General features: G+C 36.7%; 1 protein-coding gene across 7 annotated transcripts in view; it reads right to left on the bottom strand.

Moving 5' to 3' along the window:
* UBR2 (ubiquitin protein ligase E3 component n-recognin 2) overlaps positions 1-21,363 on the bottom strand; it is a 126,003-nt gene that overhangs the window by 27,225 nt on the left and 77,415 nt on the right. For 5 of the 7 annotated variants that reach the window (XM_019642728.1, XM_019642727.1, XM_019642726.1 and 2 more), the window contains 17 exons: positions 20,591-20,774; positions 18,045-18,106; positions 17,291-17,401; positions 16,581-16,646; positions 15,072-15,194; positions 14,871-14,934; positions 13,776-13,900; positions 11,632-11,684; positions 10,552-10,654; positions 9,709-9,757; positions 9,135-9,289; positions 7,012-7,114; positions 4,629-4,738; positions 4,440-4,520; positions 3,316-3,494; positions 2,586-2,785; positions 132-225 (listed from right to left, as the gene is read on the bottom strand). In XM_019642728.1, coding sequence (XP_019498273.1) covers positions 132-225; positions 2,586-2,785; positions 3,316-3,494; positions 4,440-4,520; positions 4,629-4,738; positions 7,012-7,114; positions 9,135-9,289; positions 9,709-9,757; positions 10,552-10,654; positions 11,632-11,684; positions 13,776-13,900; positions 14,871-14,934; positions 15,072-15,194; positions 16,581-16,646; positions 17,291-17,401; positions 18,045-18,106; positions 20,591-20,774 — 1,862 coding nt within the window. Of the gene's footprint in view, positions 1-131; positions 226-2,585; positions 2,786-3,315; positions 3,495-4,439; positions 4,521-4,628; positions 4,739-7,011; positions 7,115-9,134; positions 9,290-9,708; positions 9,758-10,551; positions 10,655-11,631; positions 11,685-13,775; positions 13,901-14,870; positions 14,935-15,071; positions 15,195-16,580; positions 16,647-17,290; positions 17,402-18,044; positions 18,107-20,590; positions 20,775-21,363 lie in introns of those variants that run through there. The other 2 variants (XM_019642732.1, XM_019642733.1) reach the window with 2 other exon arrangements.

The following is a 21,363-nucleotide window of genomic DNA, read 5'->3' on the forward strand; positions in this document are numbered from 1 at the left end:
GGCTGCTCAGCTCGGGCCGGGACTTGAACCGCTGTTGCTCAGAGCTCAAACTCTTGAGCGAGCTCTTAACCAACTGAGCCACTCAGCCGGCCCTGGATAAGCGTCTCTTGACTGATATGAAGACAAGTTACCTTTGCCAGCAGTGGGCATGCATAACGTGTCCGCAGCTACCAGTGTGTGTTCCGCAAGCCAGGTTAGGGTGCATGAACAATGGGTCGTATTTGTCTGCATTATAAAACAAACAAACAAAACAAAACAAAACACTAAGCATTTAATTTCCTACAACGAATGGACAACTTTAAATTGTGAAATCCTGGATAAGGGCGTGTAAACTTGAAATGAAATGCTAGTTTATTCATTTCCTTTGAGATAGAATGATTTATGCAAGAGCTTGGATGATTTAGAAAGAAGGACCCTTTTTCATCACCCTGAGCAAATAAAACATCCCTGAATTATTAACTGAAATTGAAACTCTGTATTTAAGTACATCTTTTGAACATTCACGCTTTCAGGGCACCAAGACACTCCTATTCCCACCAAAAGCCCCAAGGTTGGTAAAATAGATATTCTTCATGGGTCTGCATTTAATACCTCAAGGCAGCTGGGTTACAATGATCTCTAACAAAAAAGATGTTCTGGCAGTCATGGGGCGCTCCCTAGAGGAGATTCTGCCTAACAACATTCATGCAGAAAGTAACAATCACTGTACAGAGCCAGCCAAAGTGGCAGCCAAATACCCAGACAGCAGCCCAGACAGAGAGGGGGCGGGGGCAAATCAGGTAGTCTTTCTGTTCTGGTGCTAATTTTTTATATTTAAAGGAAATGACAAGTTAAGACACCCATAAGATGGGTGCCCAGTTTCTTCAGGAATTTTCTGAGTTCTCGGTATAAATTAGAATTAGTATCATCTTAGAAATCCCCTAACATTCTAGAAAAAAATTACTCAAGTTTCAATTTGCTTTGTACAACAGTGAAAATGTCACAGCATAAAGAAAATCTAATTACAGTCAGCTGAACATTTTTCTTCATGAAATGACAAAGTCACCTTGGGAACTTTATCTTCAGCCTGGAATGAAATTTATAAATCACCTAGTTCAAATGATCATTTTTTTTTTTTTTAGCTGAGCCATCCTGCCACCGGTTGGCAACTCAGCGGCAGCTCAGCTCAGGCCATGAATCAAACCGGGGACCCTGTTGCTCAGAGCTCAAACTCTTGAGCGAGCTCTTAACCGACTGAGCCACTCGGCCAGCCCTCAAATGATCATTTTTAAAGATGAACCAGACCAGCCTTTCTTAACTAGGTAAGTGCTTGAGAGTCATACTGTGCAGACTTTCCTTACAGAGAAAAGGCAATCTTATCAGTAGATTTGCAAACTTCCTTTCAATACTACTGTGTGAAAGGCACTACCTAAATAAGTGGTTTGGAAATTCTTAAGACACAGTTCCTGGTTTCCTGGATGTCTAGAAGTTTTACTGGTATTCTGGATGTCCATCAACGGATAGATGCATAAAGAAGATGTTACACACACGTACAGTAGAATATTACTTAGCCATAAGAAAGAATAAAATCTAGCCATGTGCAAATGGATGGACCTAGAGGGTACTGTACTGAGGGGAGTAAGTCAGACAGAGAAAGACTAATGCCACATGATTTCATTTATATGTGGAATTTAAAGAACAAAATAAATGAACTAAAAAAAAAGTTTACTGTTATCGTTGAGGCACACGCACAAGTCTGAGGGTAGAAACATAAAAGTGTTTGCACTCAATAATATGCAGCCTAGATGCCCCTGCAGGAATGAATGATTTACTTCTTCAGCTGTTGGAAGAAGCACTCAACTGTCACTCCTCGTTAAGGGATGACTGTTTTGCTCAAGGTCACACCTTTTTTCAGAGGTCCCTCACAACCAATCACTGATGAGTGTCCAGGCATAAAGACCCGCCCCCTAGCCCCAACTCAGCACACCTCTGGGGGCCACCTACCTCCAGCACTCCCATGGGACTGGCTGAGGGCTTTTGGGGACCATTCAACTTCTCCCTTGCCCAAACCTGCTTCCTTTTCCCCTGTTCCACAAGCGTTGATGCCAAGGCTCTCCTTCATAAACATCCTGCACGGTAATCTCTTTCTCAGAATCTGCTTTCTGGGGAACCCTATCTGTGATATTATCACTAAATCAGAATCTGGCTCAAGGACTGCTTTTCGCATGGCTAACTCACACATTGTTCTTAAAGAGATTCCACTTTTAATCTCTCCACAAGACAAACTATTATTGTTATTTCAGTGTGTCAATTAATTATAAGGAGTTTACAAGAATGGGAAATATTGTTAAGTACCAAAGCATGGTAATGTTGTATCACAAAGAAAAGCTTTTCTTTGAATCACTGCCTAATACCAGCTGTATAATTCAGGAATGATATGTAACCTGCTGGAATGTTTCCACACCTGTCAAGTGGGGAATTTCTGCCTAAATACGTGCCTAAGATATGGAGTCTATGGAGTTCTTATTTAATAACATTTCTGTATATCGCCACCCACACTAAGTGGCGGTCATTAATAAGGACAAGAGGATTTAGTTATGGCTTACCTGGATCCTGAATGAATTTGCTTCTGTTTTTTGATAATACAGTTGATCTTTGAACAAATGCTGCCAGGACCATTGCCCTGCTTTCCACCCTCACCTCTTGTTCTTCTTGACACAATATACAGGTAACAAACTGTCTTTGTTTAGGGACTTGAGTTTGTGCTGGTCCCAATGCTGTAAGTGTCATATCTGAAATCATAGGGCTGCAATAAAAGGTTGTAAGTGTAATTAATGAGCCTAAGAAATTTCTATATAATCATAAAAGAGTAGGCTCCAGGTATGCACATATTGAACACATGGTTTTATTATTATTTTTTACTATATTAGTTTCAGGTTCCATACACATTAATGACTTCAATTGACAGAAGTCTTTCATATGAATCAAACCATCTCCTTTAAGCCTCATAGCAATCCAATATGCAACATAGAAGCCAGACACTGCGCCTAGTGTACTCACTCTTTTATGAATGTCAAGGGTCTTCTGTATAACATTATCATTTTAAGCATATGCATTAATGATCTTATCTACGGAGATATACTCATAAACATATACTAATAAACTCAGATTTCTAAGAGTCATTCCTCTATCTGGAGGTCACAAAATTTACCTATTAATCTTCTAAATTACTTTAGGATTAAAAGTGTATTTATAAGGAAAAAACCAAACTCTTTCTCAGCTGAGAATCAATGGTTAAGAGATTAAGCATTTTTCAGTTTATTTTTCTTTTCTTACCTATTATCAAGAACAGCAGAAGTGGAGACATCCAGCTCCAGTGTCTGCTGAAAGAGTTCTCTGTTCTCATCAATAAAGTGCCGCTGCATCTCCGACATTTGGGCCATGATCTTCTCTCTGCGCAGTCTGGCAATCTCAGCTTTTCTCTTCCTCTCGGCTTTGTCTTTGTCTCTTGGACTCTGAAATTATGCTTCGTTTCATTAGACCATCAGATACTATGCACACATTTTCTTCCCAAAGCAGAAATATCTTTATTGTAAATACAAATTAAAAACTATTCTGGGCCGGCCCAGTGGCTCAGCTGGTTAAGCGCTCACTCAAGAGTGTGAGCTCTGAGCAACAGGGTCGCCGGTTCGATTCCCACATGGGCCCAATCTGAGCTGCCAACAGGTGGCAGAATTGCTCAGCTAAAAAAAATAAAAATAAAATAAAATAAAAACTATTTTACAATCTCATGTATCTAAATAGAAAATTTCCTAATCAACCTAACAAGCTAAAAAAAAAGAAAAAAGAAAGAAAAAGCAGACCAAAAAGTGTGACAACTAATAAAAGCTAAATCATGGCATATTTCTTGAAATTTATACTTTTGGGAATAAAATCAACTATCAACCTATTGCAGATAAATTTAAATAGTGAACTTGCTACAATTTTTTATTATCACTCACTTCACTTCTTTTTTTTTTTTTTAAATTGGGGAATTGGGGGATGGGAACAGCACTGGGGAATTGGGGGAAGGGGAACAGACAAGTTGCTGTCGTTTTGTTCTTCAGTCTAGTTGTGGAGGACGTTGCTTCACTGGCCCAAGTTGGCACCATCATTGAGGAGAGGCAGATCAGTCGCCAGCTTCTGGATGGCCAGTCACGGCGGCTCTTGGCCGCTCACGCTAGCTGCTGGCTACACACGGTAGCCCATGGCAACTCACTGCAGCAGGGGCTGCAGCCTACCCCGTTGCTGGCGACTCACGGCAGCCCAACTCCAGGTTGAGCTGTTGTTCAGCATCTTAGCTGTAGAGGGCAGTGTCACTGGCCCCCATATGTGGGATCTGAACCGGGGCCCTTTGGCGTCCCAAGCCAGCTCTTAACCAACGCGCCAGTCTGCTGGCCCACCCACTTCACTTCTTATACCTCTTCTGTTACGGTGCCTTCTGTCTCTGCCACAGGACTGGAGGACGAACTCTCTCTCATTTTCTTAATAGTATTAAAAGTCTATGGAAAAAAGTATCAGTTATTCCAAAGTTATGAAACATTATCAAAATTTAAAGATAAATATTTAATGTTTCTCACAAAAAGCAAGAGTGATGTAGGAAATCTTACCTTTAATATCCACCTAATCATATCTTTGTGGACTTCTAGGTAAGGAGCATTTTGCAGTGTTTCCAGCATAGCTAGTATGCTAGGAGAGTTGTTTGGTGCTTCACCAGGTTCTAAGGTGGAAAAAATAAATGGCACAATAACAGCTAACGGTCCATAGTGATTACTATGCACAAGATAAATGAACTTGCTTATAACATCATTTGCCTATCATTTGATTACAGCTCTTCTTATTGAGATTTGCAGTATTTCTTGAGAATGTGACATGTGTACATCATAAATAAGTCATTAACAACTAGAATGCTTTAATCATTCAAAACTTATATCTGATACCAAATGATTATTTTAACATAGTCTCTAATTAAATAAAAACCCAGCTAAAAAGTCTACTTCAGATTTTACAAATCTAAGGAAATGAATTAGGATTACAGGGGTACACAGTGTATAAATATAACTTTTTGCTTTGATCTTTTCTTTAATAAAACCTAAATTAAAAAATAGAATTCCCTATAAATTATTTATTGGAGGAAAAGATACAAGTTGAGTCTGAAAAAAACAATCAACATAAAAGTCAAGTCCATATTTTCAAGAGTACATTTAATCCAATATTAGCTAATTTAGTTTTATAGCTGGAAATGTCCAATTGCTGATTTTCTTGATTTAGGTGTTATCATTCTGGCAGAATGTTCCTCTTTCCTCTAAGAGGGGAAAGAGATCTTTAATATTCTTCCAGATCTAAAATTCTGGAGGTATAAATTAGGGATCTGACTCTAAATAGTGTGTTTAAATTTTATAAAGTGTTTAAAGAGTAATATTGAGAAATATCCAGAGAAAATGATGATTGTTAAAAGAAAGGAATAAACAAAAAGCGAGAGAGAACCTGACTGTATAGTGATGAGTGAATGAGAGTAGGGAGTTTTCAGTGTGGTTATCCTAAAGCAAAAGCACTGATGATTGAAACAAAGGCAAAAGACAAAATGTTAATCCACAGGAAGAAATACAGGCAGGGAAAAGAGAAAGGCTGGCACCCAAGAATACATATAGTCTTTGGTGGGAAAAGGCAGTTTCCCTTCTCCCTCCCACTTAACTGGATGAGGGGAAAAAAAGAAAAACAGAGATCTAGCAGCACATAAGGACTAGTCCTCCCCACTTCCCAGCAGAACCTAGTATTCTCGCAGTCATTATCTTTTAGGAAAAGATGGCAAAGAACACGACACTGAACAAAGTTATAGAAATAATCCTTTGCAATCAAGGAATTCATAAACTTCTATTTTACCACCATAACTTCATTTAAACACCTCAGCAAATGGTTGGTTGCCGGTCTTTGTAAGATGAGCCTGGGGCATCTTCTGTGCCAGTAAGCAACTTGGTGCTCAGTAACTACTGGGGCTGGGTCAAAAGGACAAAGAAGCCAGCGGAACAGACTCCCCCCGACCAAAACTGGCACAGGTTGAGCATCAAAAAGAATACAGATTATAACTGACTATAAAACATCAAATAAATTAAAAAAAGAACCCAACACATTAAATAAATTAAAAACCCATGAGTAATATTAAAACAAAAACACTAAGCAAAAAATTCAGTCGCCACCACTGCAGGTAACTTTTAGAACAACTATTTACGCTGAAAATTATAAAGAAAAAGCTTCTCTTTTGAGGCAAACTATTATGATGTCTAAAACAAATGGTTAAAATACTAACTGCTGAATCTAGGTGGTAAGTATATGGATGCTTATGTACAACTTTCGACTTGTCTATATGTTTGATATTTTTAATAAAAAGCTAAAAAACAGAATTCCCCGGCCTTTAAAAAAAAGTCACAGTACTTTATACAAAACAATTATCTAATACTCTATATAAAGTCAATTTTCTTCATCCCAATGTTTTTTGTAAGATAACATCAACAATTTAAAGTGAAATTCTGATAGCATATTTTGTTTTAAAAAATTTACCCAAGTTTATAGTATATGCTATACTGATTTCAAACTAAGGATTCCTCACTATTTTTTCTATTTATGAATTAAAATTTATGTTAAGAGTGTATAGGCCCTAAGTATTTTTATAAAAATATGTGAAGATCTGACATAGTATCTTTAATACACAGATAAATATAAAGAGGTTCAGCAATCTGGATTGAATATAAACTATTTAGAACCTATGTATTCAAATAAAAGAGGCTAAATTACATTTTTATTTACTTTTAAAAATTATTTTATTTTTAAAATATTAGTTTCAGGTGTACAAAACAACGTAACAATTAGACATTTATACCCCTCACAAAGTGATAACCACCCCCCCAAGTCTACTATCCCTCTGACATCCTACGTAAGTTACATATCTAAAATTACTGATATCTTGAGTTAGTTTAGTAAAAAGTGTACACATACTTGATATCTTCTGAGTGAAGGTAAATGTCACTATATGTTCTTCTGTTACGTTCTCCAAATGCTGTTTTTCTTCTTGTAGTGCCATTCCAATTAAATGTAACACCTCAAATAAAATGTTTTGTAACTTTTAGTAAAATAAAAATCAAGTACATATTTTTATAAGAAATAACAAAAAAATTCACTATTAAAAAAGATAAATCAAACTATTAAAGACTACGTGCAAAAGAAAACAATTCGAAGTACTAATTTTTATTGTTTAAACTCTATTTCATTTTGTAATAAAGAATTACTCAGCAAGAGAATAATAATTTCTATTTCGGCTAGGAAGAAAATTCAATTGCAAATTCTTACGGTAAGTTAAAATTATTACCAGATGTGACCAGCAATTCATGTAATATATAATTTTCAGCTTTATTCTCTCCCTACACTACAGTCTTAAAAACATCTTTTAAGAATCAGTGGCCAAATAATTAGAGCCGAAAGCATCTATCACGTAATTATCTAGTCTATAATACTACCTAGTTTACTTTATCTTCCTATGGACTAAAACTCTTAATCATCCCAGAAAGAGACATACTTTTATCTCTAATGCCACATAATTTATAAAGATGTTCATAGTTCTTCAGTATATCTCACAAAAAATTCCTTACCAGACTTCTAAGGAAACATGTAACTACACTGAATTTATTTGCTTTTTTATTGCCCTTATCCTGCTCTCCTATTTTTGAAGGAGATACGTATGTTGTGTCGGTATCTTTCCCTACACATAGGGCTATTGTGGTTGTCAGACTTGGAAAAACTAGGTTAGCCTGAATAATGTAAAGCAAATGCATATACAAGGTAAACACTGTTCGCTCCTTTTTTTCTCCATCATTCCCCACAAATCTTCTGCGCATCTAACACCAATGGTCTCCAGTATACTAGAGTTCCCATACTTTTACATTTTAAGTGTTATGTTTATGAATGGGAGGGGGAGAGTGTAAGTATACACATGAGATACCTGAGCCTGCTGAGACATGGAAAGAACCGTAGCTTTGGAGGAAGGCCCTGGAGGAAGATTCTCCATTGGAATCCTGGCTTCACTGCTTTCAAGCTACATCCCTTTAAGGAATCCCTTTGAGCCTAATGGAAAAAACCCCAGCTTCCTTCCTGAGTTTTGAGGGTTACAAATACTGTACCTGTCTAGCACAAGATAAGGCACAGAGTAGGCTAATTCTATAAATTAAATAATTATGATGCTACTTACTAGTTGAGTAACATGGACAAGTTAGTTAACTGAATCTCACTGAAATGTGACTTCCTCACCTATACAATGGAAAAAGTTGTATCTACTAATAGGGGAATTCAATGAGATAATAATTTAAGAATGACTTACATTAAAGCTAAAAAGTAAAATACAAATAACGTTCTAGACTTGCCACTTACTAGTCATAGGACCATATGTCTCTTGAGTTTCGGTTTCAATTGAAAAATATGGGTACTGATGAACTCACAGGTTTTTTGAGAATTAAATGAAAAACATATGTCAAAGATAACACATTTTACAAATATAAGAGTACTGCATAAACAAAGACATAGTAGGACCAATCAATGAGAGGCAGATTGGCCAAGAGGACCACGGTAATCACAATCATGTATAAAATATCTGTCAGGCTCTTATTTTTTTTAATTTTAATTTTTTGGAATTAGCTGATTCATTTTATTTTTTTAATTTGTATTTTTTTTATTAGTTTCAGGTGTGCAAAGCAACGTAATAGACACTTACACACCTCACAATGTGATAACCCCTCTCCCCGCAAGCTACTACCCCTGACATCACATACAGATGTTACAATACCACTATCTTCCTTATTCTATACTCCACCTCCCGTGATGACATATATATAAATATATATATATATATGTTTAATTATAGTTGACATACAATATTATTCTACTTCAGCTTCAGTTGTACAGCTGCCAGGCCCTTATTTTCATTGTCAGACACAAAAGCAGTAACCATATACTATATTTCAAAATAAAGTAACACTACATTTGTCCTAAGTTCTCTGTGTACAGACACTGACAAGAATATTTTGGCTTTTACTAAAAAACACATAAATATGAAATGTCTTCAAACCTACTCTTTGCAGCATGGACTCAGACCAGGCATATCCATTATGTTCCACGGCCCACTGCAGTATCGTTCTCATGATGCACAACATGACATCTGACTGCAAAATGTTAACCAGACTTGCAAACAGAGGGCAGAATGGAGGCAAAACTGGAGGTGGAAGTGCTGAAAATAAAGTTATTATTGGTTTCTTTTGTAGAACACGTTTAAAAAACTTTCCCTTTAACAGATACTTCTGATAGTCTTCACTCAACGAATATTCATTAACACACATCTTAAAGCTGTGTTTTACCTTCTCAAGGTCAGTCACAAGCATTAAAAACAGCTACATACATAGCAGCGCGACAAAGAAAGGCTTTGCTTTTCCATAGAAATATCTTAAGATCTGAGAATAAATCCATTAACCCAAAGACGACTCCGTACAGACTATTTCTGGATTAGCATATGTATTAGTCCCGTGAATGTTCACTCAGAAAGCTTATATTCAAATCTTCTACTTCACCAAGGATAAACATCCTATTCAATAAAAAATGTTTAGTAAGTAAAGGAGTCTCACAGGAGATCTTAGGAAAGATTAACAATACCTGTATCTTCCCTATTTTGTCTTTTCAATTTCCGTTGGGCTTCCTCTGCCTAATAAGAAAGAAATTTGGACAGGCAATTAGTAATACCAAACAACCCAATATCCAAAACTACTGACATAAGTTCATCTTTGTCATGTTATTTTCAGTTTTTTAACCTTAGTTTTATAGTCACCCCAAAACTGACATATCAAAGTTAATTTCCCCTGCCCAAATCCCCCAAAAGGGTTCTTTATTGCTTTAAAATGCAGGGGAAACATGTACAAACCCAAACCAAAAACTTATTTAGGTTTGAGAGCTAAGATATGCATTAAAAACTAACACGTTCCATGTTTAAGTTTTGTTTAATGCCATTTACTGAAAAAAGTGTTCAAAGAATAGACTGCTAAAGGGCAAAATTTAACTAGCTAAGAATAACTAGGAAAACTGCATAAATCACTATGGAAAAGCACAATATTAAGTAGTAGCAATTTTAACGAGTGTAAAATGAACTAACTGATTATAATATAGGTTGACAATTTGTATTCAAAAGTCAGTAAAACACATACAATTATATATAAGTGGATATATATATATATGTATATGTATGTATATAATTATATTGATCTTATATATGTATGCACAAAATACTGGGGGAAAACCCAAAATATTATGTGGCAGTATTATAAGTAATCTGTACTTTCTTCTTTGTATCCTTTTACATTTTTCAAATTTCCTATGATAAAAACGTATCCTTTTTGAATCTGTGACAAGCAGTAAAAGTTTTTTGAGATAAAAACAAAACAAAACAAAGTTAAAAAACCCAACCCAACCCTTTCCCAGTACACTTTTTGTTTTCCCAATTACCTTGGACTGCTCTGCCCTTGAAAAGTGATAGAAATACAAATTGAACTCTTTGGCACACTCTGGTCTCAGTTCATACATGCCTCGTCCTGTTAATCCAGGTTTTCTATAGAAAAAAAAAAAAAAGGTCCTTAAAATATTATTAACGTCATACACTACTTCATTAGATAACAGAAGAAGAAAGCCAAGCTCTCGTATACTACTGATGAGTGCAAGCTGGTACTATTTTCTGTGGGTGAATTTCCCAATCTATGTCCAAAAGTTTATCTGCATCCATTTTATCTAGCACGTTCACACTTTGAGTTTATCCTAACTGGACAAGTGAATGTGATGGTCACTGTAGTGGCAACAACAATTCAAAGTCTAACAACAGGGAATAGGTTACACACACTATGAAATCTCCAAACAACCGAATACCATTAAAAGGAACGTTAACTTCTACATTTTAGACATGTAAGGATGCCTGTGGTTAAGTTCAAACAAGTGGAAAAAGCAGGGTTTAAAGAATCTTTTTATTTTAGGGTTTAAAGAATCTTTTCTATATATTTTTTCTGTGTCTTCTCTAGAAGCAAGTATTGTCTTTATAATCAACAACAATAAAGTCACTGCCATTGGGGTGGGGAGCAAGGGAAGAGCAGGATTAAAACGCTGCCTCAACAACCTTAAGTGGAGAAACTAATTTATTGATTGGGCAACACAATGGATGCCAGAGAAGGCAGCATTCAGAGGCCATCCCACAATTTAAGTGGCACATTCAAATGGAAACAATGAAACCAAGTTTAAGAAAGCTCAATGCACTTACTTAGCTCACCTGCTCAGGTTAATTTTCATTATCTGAAACTATCAGCTATGAACACCTATTCTGAATACAATGAAAATTCTCATAAAGCTACTTTAAGGTGCTGTGCACAGAGCTAGATAAAGTGAAAGTGAAAAATACAGTTCAGAATTATGTATTTCAAAATCTCTGTCAATGTCTGAAAGCAATAATTTTCATTCTCAGTTCCATAAAAAACAAACAAACAAAAAACCACAGAAAAATGTATAAAAAACCTGAATGTTAAAAATAGAAAGTAAACTCACTTGAAATGGGCAACTGCTTCAATGACATTCTCCATACCAGTCTCCTTGTTCTCCTAAAGGTATAGGAAACAAGTAAGTGTGTTTCATGTTAGTATCTGCCAGCACTCTGTGAGCATTGGGCTTTTTATCCCATTAGGCCTCCCTCACACAGCAATCCTATGAAGCAGATACACTGTTATCCCGGTATTTACAGATCAGGATTCTATAGTGAACGTAATGATTAATGTACAATTAGGGAAACTTATTTGGTAAGCTAACATTCATTCAGACTGATATAATTAAAATCAAGTCACTACCATAGGGAATCAAGGCGACAGCTTTCAAAAGAAATTCAATGAAAACTCAAAGTACACATCACATTTAAACAAAATTTATGTACTATATTGTAATATTTTGTGAAATAGTTATATTAATTTCTTATCTATTTTTAGCAACAGAATTTCCTAAATCGTATCATATCCCATGATAAGATGTTAATAGGAATACTGTAAATAAAGAATTGTCTGGTTAAAAATGGTGGGTAAATGTAGTTGCTATCACTTTATACAAAGCATATACCATTTTTAAAATGCGGTTTTACATTTTATTGTTCTTTATTTTAAAGTCTAAGTGATACTGTAATTGCTTCCTCATCTAATAACTCAGGATTCACTTCCTACGTTAAAAAGTACAAGTAATTTTTATCCTGAGTAGAGTTTACTGATATTAAGAAATTATTAATTATTGTTTTCTTAGGTATGATAATAGCATATGGACAGGTTTTCCTAAAAGCCCTTATCTTTTAGATCAGCTTCTCAACCTTGGTACTACTAACATTTGGACCAGCTAATTCTTTTTTGTGGGTGGTCTGCCCTGAGCATTGTGCAACTTTTAGCAGTGTCCCTGGCCTCTGCTTATGGGATGCCAGGAGCACCACACACCCTGCCCTGACTGCCAAAGGTACCCTGGGAGTGGGGGGTGGGGTGGACAAATCCATCCCTGGTTAAGAACCACTGTTTTAGGTATATACAACTTTGTTTACAGATGAAGTGGTAAACCTGGCATTCTCCACAAAATAATCATGTGGGGGCTGTAGGGATTAGTGGTTGGGGTACAGATAAAACATGACCAGTCATCTGTTGAAGCTGGTGATGGGTTCATTATGTTTTCTACTCCTGTAGATGTTTGAAATTTTTCATAATACAAAGTTTAAAAGAAGTATTATTATGCAACAATACAGGTTTAAATCCTAGAAGAATGAACATTAAGGTTGAAAGTTTTGATCTAAAAAATGTATACACATTTTAAGAAAGGAATAAACTATCAAAATTGTAATACTCAATAGGTACCAATAACAGAAGATGAATACAAGTCACGTGCATACATTTTTTTGCCACCCCCAGTGTGTTTCAAAATTGGGAAAATATTTTGAAAAGCCTCAATGAAAATAAAGTCCTTTCCCAACTTTAAGTTTTGGGTTTCTAAAAAGCCCCATGGCTGAAAAATTGGTGGGCTGAATACTTAATATTCCGGGAGGAAAAACAGTTACAATTAACTTATGAAAGCCCCTGTGAATATTATTTTACATTCACTATAATAAAAGAGATGGGTCACTGAACTAAGCACTTTTTGGATGCTTCAGAAGGAAAAAGCTCTGGAAAACTAGCTTTTTTTTTAAGCTGAGCCATCCCATCCTGCTACCTGTTGGCAGCTCAGCGGCTGCTCACGAACCGCTGTTGCTCAGAGCTCAAACTCTTGAGCGAGCTCTTAACCAACTGAGCCACTCGGCCGGCCCTCTGGAAAACTAGTTTACTCACTCCCTTTCTCTAAATACTCTACCCATGGCAACTTTGTACTAAAGACCCTATGACAACCCCTCTCTAATGGATACATATATTCAATCCCAAGGGCCGGTTTACTTTTACTCAGCATATGTATCTCTTGCAAGGTTTCACTGTAAATGTCTATTTATACGCTGCTTTCCACTCCCAGTCCCTAGTTTTCTTTTCAAATTATTTCCAATAGGCGTGACTAGAATTATGCATGTCCTAAAACTGTACTTCTTACAATTGTGGAAAAGGTATACAGAAGTAAATCTATACACACCAGACTGATAGGTAGGAAAAGATTTCTATCATTTTCTTTTAAAAAATGTAGGTACTTACATCTTCAGGTAAAGACTTTACCAATTCACTATGAGCCATAGGCTTGATGCTCAACTGATGGATAATCTCTCGCTTAATTTCATCTGTAGCTTTTACCTGTCCGACTCCAGGACTAAATCTCTCTCCTGTGAACATTGAAAAAGCATATACACACACACACACTTAACCTAAACACAATATTTACATGATAAATACTGATGAGGCATGCAACACAACATATTTTTCTTTCTGCGTAATGGAAAAGCAATGACTGGTCTGCAACAAGCTGGGGTGAGCAGCTCCCAACCACACTTCTGAGTCTCAGACACAATGGGTGAGTGCAGGCTTTAGGCAGTGGAGAGGCAACTCTGGTTGCAATTTTGAAAGAATGGGGTCAGAAGGTGGGAAGGGATTAGTGTAGTCAAGAATTGATAGAGCAGCAGTTGGACAAGTAGCCTAGGGAACTGCCTTCATGCCATCTGCCACATGTAGCAGGGAGAGAGCCTTCCTCTGTCCTATATAGTGGCAAATGAGATTATCACCTTCTGAGACCTCCTTCATTGGGATCACCTCCTGACAGTTGCCAGGAGTCTCTGTTCTATGGGCTGTAGAGAGTCTGAAATAGCAGGGGAGGTGGGAGAAGGTAAAGGATAAAAGAATAGGAAAGATGGAGGCAACAGGACTGAAAATGCAGGCAATAAGAAATCTGCGTCTATTAGCGATAGGTTTCTATTAACCTGGAATTATGATATTTGAAGTCAAGATGACACTTTTGCACCACAAAACCATGGAGGGAAATATAGATAAGATATAAAGTAACAGTAAATAGCTCCTAAATATCCTATTCTTGCTGGCTAAATTCTCCTGTTCCTCCTTTATTCCCCCAAAGTCTTTCAGTTTATTCTGCTTCAACAGTTGCACTCTCTCCTTTTTCCACAGTGCTGTTACACTCACCATTACAGTAACCAGAGGGGACAGAAGGATGGATGCGCTAATCTTCCCTTAAAACTGAGTGGCCACTCAAACAAAACAAGAAACACAGTTCAGAAATTCTGAACTATTTGCTACCACAAAAGCCAATGTAATTTATAAATGTCTCAAACAATCCAAACTTACCAACAAGCATTATAATGAGGTATAGCATTTCTTCTATTAGAGTATTGTTTTGCTGAACTACATCCTGTAACAAGTGGGGGGGAGATAAACTTCAGAGATAAGAATATAAATACCGTATTATTTCAGATGATTAACTTAACTCCAAAGAATGAAGGATGCTTCTTTAGTGATGTGGTGTGGTTTCATAAAAATTGCTCTTACCTTATGGGTAATCTCAGAACTGAATCTTTTTCCATAGTCTGGAGAACTGAAAATCTGATAAAGTTCAAAGCGGCTGAGCATTATCATCAGGAAATGATTTGGATCCATCATGGAGACACCTGTCTTTTTTTTTTTTTGAGATAATGGAAAAGAGGAAGGTCAAAAAAACTACTAAACAATTAGAGATATTTTCGTTTGCATATGAGAAAGCAGCTTGGTGGTTCACCAATCCCAATAAAAGATGGAAACCCATTTAGCCACAATCTCTACTTGTGGTAACTATAAGTATGGAGAGGAACCTAAGCTGGTAAAACAAAACAAAGCATATACAAAACCCCCCTAAATACACACATCAGAATAAAATGGACTAAAGGTTCTCTTTTCTTTTAATGTTTTGAATTAATTGTATCCCTCTGAATTCAGTTCTGAAGTTTTATTTCAGGGTTCTCTTATCACTGTCTGGTGTACAGACTCTGAGAGAAACGTGGTATGGCAATTAAATCTCTGGTATTTTTTATATAAATCATATTAAACTCTTACCAAGAACTCTTACACTAATTTTTGGTGATGAACACTACACTAACTGAAGCCACAGCTTTTAAATATTTAATTCTTCTTTAATTCCCCTTGTACAAATCCCAAATCAACTTGGTTTTAATTTATTTTGAACCAATAATTTTTTTTTGAGATTTACATTTTGTGACTTTTACAATAATTTCTAAATCCATTCAGCAGAAACATGGAAAAGCTACTATGTGAAAAGAAAGCATTGTGCTATGCACAATACACAAAAAAGGAACAAGATGCAGTTGGCATGTTTTAGCGGAGGGGATGGAAAGTAAACAGGCAAGCACGACCAATAGTTATTAATATTACGGTGACAAGAAGTACCACACTATGGGCCTGCCCAAAAAGGGCACTTAGCCACGATTTGGTGTGTCAAGGAAGGCTTCCTGACCAAATGACACTAAACTAAACACTAAGATATGCAGGAAGATATGTTACTAGGCAACTGGAAAAAGAAGGGGCTGGGTGGGCAATGTAGGGAGCAAAAGACATAAGTGTGCAGAGTTTAAGACTTAAGAAAAAGCATGGCAAACTCAGGGAATTTTAACATCGTTAAGTATCACAGGCCTTGAAAATCAGTTTAAGGGGTTTGGGTCCTCAACCTGAGGACAATGAAGAAAGGATGGCATTCAGGTTTCTGACTCTAACAACTAGACAGGTTGTTGAACAATTCACTAAGGTAGGGAATCCAAGATAGGAAGAAGGTATGGAGGAAGAAAGAGGAGTTATTTCGAATATGGGAAATCTGAGATGTGTCCAGAAAATCTAGATGGAAGAGTTCTATAGGCTGTTAGCCATGTAAGTTTGGAGCTTAGTAGACAGGGTTAGACTGGAGTTACAGATCTGGGAGGGGTGATTGATTGTAAGTGATTGGAGTCTATGGAATTACCAGGAAGAACAACACTCCCCACACTTTTAAGTTTAATGCTTTTAATTCATTACCTGAAGCATTATTATATCCTTGTCAAACATTTCACGCCTGCATTTCACATTATGGTAGTAATAAATCTAAAAAAAAAAAGAAAAAATTTAGAGTGAGTAAATAGGTTTTTATTTGTGCAGCTCCCTCCTCCTTCACCCCGCAAAAGAGCACACGGGTTTTGGGTGAGTGGGTGTGCATGCATGCGGCACACCATGTTCTTTCTCCAATAGTTATAATATCTTAGTAGAGATTAATTAGGAATTTCCAGATTACAGGGTTACTCCATGGTTCGTATTTTGCATCCAACTTTCGGGGCCTCTCAACAAAGGCTTATAGCTAACAAAAATGAGAAAAAAACCTATACCAAGCCTTGGTGAGGTTTAAAAATTAAAATCTCAATTTCAGAACTATACTAACAGAATTTTAATCTTTTAACCCAATTTAGGTAGATAAAATCTGAATTTTTATTTTATTTTTTAATATCCAACTTTGTTTCAAAAATGATTTCAAGTGAAAATCAAGAAATTAAGTGTATTTCTATCTTTGATATTGTTTCTTGACAAAGTTGAGGAAAAGCTCTAAGAAACATTTTGGTTTAACATATTTATTGTCTCAAACAATTGTAATATAGATAACTCAACTTTCAGTTAGTAAATATACTGGAAATTACATCCTTCATAGAAGCCAAGAAATGGATTAAAAACTCTCCATAGAATTAAAGAACACGTACCTGGTTTACTAGCGAGAATCCGTTTCTTCTCCACATTCCTGCATGTACTTGGGCACACAGAACAAGACATCTAAGAGGGTGTTCTATTAGCATAGGTGGGCTAAGTTCACTCTGTATATACAAAACAAACACAAAATTCTCAACTTGATAAAATGATTGAATTACATGTAAGCTTTAAATAAAGCACAAGTTAAAATTATTTTAAGGTATATTTGTGTGATGGTAAAATTATGTGTCAACTTGGCAAGGCCGTGGTACCCCGCTTTTGATTAACACCAGGCTAGATGTTGCTGTGAAGGTATTTGGTAGATGTGATTAGTATTTAAATCAGTAGACTTTGAGTAAAGCAGATTACTCTCCATAAAGTGGGTGGGTCTCATTCAATTAGCTGAAGGCCTTAAGACAAAAGGCTGAGGTCCCCCCAAGGTTGCCTTTGGACTTCAGGCTGCAACATCAACTCTTCCTTGGGTCTCCAGCCTGTCGGGCTGCCCTGCAGGTATATTTCTGACATGCCAGGCCATATACCTGCATGAGCAAATTCCTTACAGTAAATCAATCTCTTTGTGTCTCTCCCTCTCTTCATACATACACGTGTGCACGCACGCGCACACACACACACACACACACACACACACACACACACACTCTCTATGGTTGTTTCTCTGGAGAACCCTAATAAATGTTGTTTCAAAGTGATTTCAAATACATGCAATGTAATACATATGTATTTACTTTTAAAGTTAGTGCTACTTACTAGAGGTAGGAGCTCCGGAAATTTGTATGCCACTTCACTTTTGCTTAATAATACATGCAAACCTGCATGGGAGAACAAACAAAAATGTATTTCTGTAAGTGAAAATAATTTAAGAACAAACAAACAAACAAACCCTAAATACTCAGTTTTATATCTAACGTATTTTCTCTTTCTCTTTGGGAGCCTACCATGTTACAAATTAAGATATAAAATGAATTGCATCCAAAAATGAAGCTTTATTCTCATGAACCTCTGTGTCAAAGGCACATTTAGAACTAGAGTCTTAATTACATGTACGAACATACACTGATCACATTTTATGGAAGTAAACGTTAGACATACAAACATAGCAAAAGCAGCTATTATAACTATCAAAGCAATTTATACATGTTATGCCAACTTTAAGAATCATATTTCAGTGGGCCACAGAGTTTGTTCCCATGTAAAGTATACTAGTGAAAGATCCTTCTGGCAACTGAACAGAGAAACTGGCTTTCATTGTATTGATCCTGACCTCAGAATTCAGTTCCCAGAATTCCCAGTTTAGGGTAAAAGCTTCTTTAGTTCCTAAATACAAGGGGCTCTTTTATAGCTAAACCTCGGTTAATTCTGTTAACTAAGAATTAAATGTCCTGTTTATGTTGCTGTCTATACACAAAATGCTTTTTAGTCTTCATCTATAAATGCCAGCCACTTGGTCATGCCTGGTTTGAGGCTTTCCTCATCCAAGAACACCTGCATCATGAATCCCATTCTAATAACCTGAGCTTGGCCTTTGCCACTCAAGCTCCATTAGCACACACTCCAAGCCGTTCTGAAGTTGTTTTGTGTACGTTGATTTAGCTCTCCAGTTAGATAATAAGCATTCAGGCCACGCCTTGTCAAACAGTGAAATAGAATGCTCAAAAATGTCCATTGAGAAGAGCTGAGGGAAATAAAGACCTGGCAGAAATCAGCCCATTTTCAAAGTATTGACTATTGTCCCTGTGGGTAACTATCGGCATCAGTTTCCACCTGTTCAACCAGACAGGACCCACTTCCCTGCATGCTAGTTCAATACTTTTCCACAACAGCATGCTGCAATTTGCCTGTGTTGAGGATCAACAGTTCAGGATGCTTAAAGCACTTACAAAAACAAAACTGGGCCTGAACAAGTTATCGGAGTTAAAAGATTTCCTGTAGTCATAACTTGGTTTCGGGAACTCATTTGTTGTCCTATTGATATTCAGATGTCTAGTTTATGTTAAATCACCACAATTTCAGTAACAATCCAAAAGTTAGAATGCTATCAGCAGGACAATGTGATAATGCTCAGACAATGGAAAAAAATATCTTCAGAAATGAAAGTGGGATCATTACTACTGACCCCATGGAAATTATTAAAAGGATAAAATAGGAATACTATGAACAACTCTAGGCTCACAAGTTTGATAACTCAGATGAAATGGACCAATTTCTTGAAAGACACAAACTGCTAAAAACTCACACAAGAAGAAATGGATAACCAGAACCAGATTGTATCTATTAAAGAAAGTGAATCAATAATTAAAAACCTTCCAAAATGGGAAGTATCAGGTTCATATGGTTTCACTGGTGAATTCTACCAAACATTTAAGGAAGAAATAATATCAATTCTCCACAATCTCTTACACACACACACACACACACACACACACACACACACACACACACACACACACACTTCANCACACACACACACACACACACACACACACACACACACACACACACACACTTTCACATCATATTAAGTTACTGAGCTACACACTTAAGATAAATTACAAATTGTGCAATGAGTAAAAATATCTACCTTTAGAACTTCTCTTTTCTACTCTGAAACTAACTGGAACTAAAAGGAACAATACTATGTAAGTAGGACAAGAATTCTTGAAATCAAGAAATATGGAAGGAAGCTGTACTCAAATGAGTCTGCAGAGATGGACAAGCGCACACTCAAAGTTTTTGGCTGCTGCAAGGTGGCAGCTTCAACAAATATTCTATCAAGTATAAACGGCTTGTAAATCAACTCTTAACAATGAAAAACTATCACCCCAATTTGAAACTTACTCTTGACCTGTTGCTTAAAAAGGTTATCAATAAATGATTAAGAAACAGCTGAGAGTGAGAGAAAATCTAGGGTGGTTTCAATTTATTAGCAATCACTTTGAATTGTAACATAGACTTTGAAGCTGGGTTGAGTTAAACAAGAAAACATGGACCTACATTTAAGTCTGAACAACCACTATGGTACCGTCATTATAGGGCTGCTGGTGCCAAACCACCTCAGAAATCCTAGTCTGACTCTTTCTTGTTGTGTGACACCACACAAATCACCTCTGTGCTTCAGTCTTCCCATATGTGAAGCAAACTTAATTATAATACCTACCTCATAGGCCAATGTGATGATTAAGTAAGTTAATGCATGTAAAACTCTCAGAATAATACGTGGTAAGTATTCAATACATATTAACACAAGTCAATTTAAAAGATAATTTCAGGGTCCTTTTTGGGGAGAAATACTTTACCTGCAAGTAAGCGAGAAACTGGGAGGTGAATGCTAACTTTTTCTTGGGAAACACAGTATCTGATAGTTTCCACTGAGTGTCCACAAATGCTTAATGTGATGGGCTGTTCACCGTCAGTAAAACCACCGTGACACTGCATCAATACAGCAAGGCATTTCTTGTAAGCTTCAATTAACACTTTTTCCTAAAAAAGAGGGTTTTCTGTAAGTTACTCGAAAGGCTGGGTTTCTACAACATTGAATCAGCACCTCAAATTCGATGATGAGTAAGCACCTCAAATATCAATACAGGCAAATCAATCTCAAGATTCCCTCCCCAACTTCCAGTGCCCGGTCTTAGTGAACAACGTCTCTGTCTGTTGTAGAAATCTAGAGGTTATTCCAATACCTGCCTTTCACTCATTCTCCATTGTCTGATCTATTACCAAGCTGGTAATTTCACCTTCGAAATTTTTCTCAAACCTGGCCACTGACTATCGCCAGTAACCCAAAGGAAAGCCAATCAGCACTCTACTCAATTCCCTGCTTCTACTCTTGCCCCCTGCATTCTCCACACAGAGCAATTTTTAAAAACTTGTAAACTGGATGTCACTTTTCTACCTGGCAATCTCTAATGGTATCCCACTTCAATTAGAATAAAATCCAAACTTTTATCCAGGGCCTCCAAAGCCCTGCAAAGTCAGCCCCCACCCACTTTTCTGTCTTCCACCTCTACGCTCCAATCAGAGCCTTCTCACAGCTCTCCTAATGACCATACTCCTGGTCACAAGAGCA

Source organism: Hipposideros armiger, unplaced genomic scaffold (genome assembly GCF_001890085.2).
Source record: "Hipposideros armiger isolate ML-2016 unplaced genomic scaffold, ASM189008v1 scaffold_72, whole genome shotgun sequence".
Classification (NCBI taxonomy): Eukaryota; Metazoa; Chordata; class Mammalia; order Chiroptera; family Hipposideridae; genus Hipposideros; species Hipposideros armiger.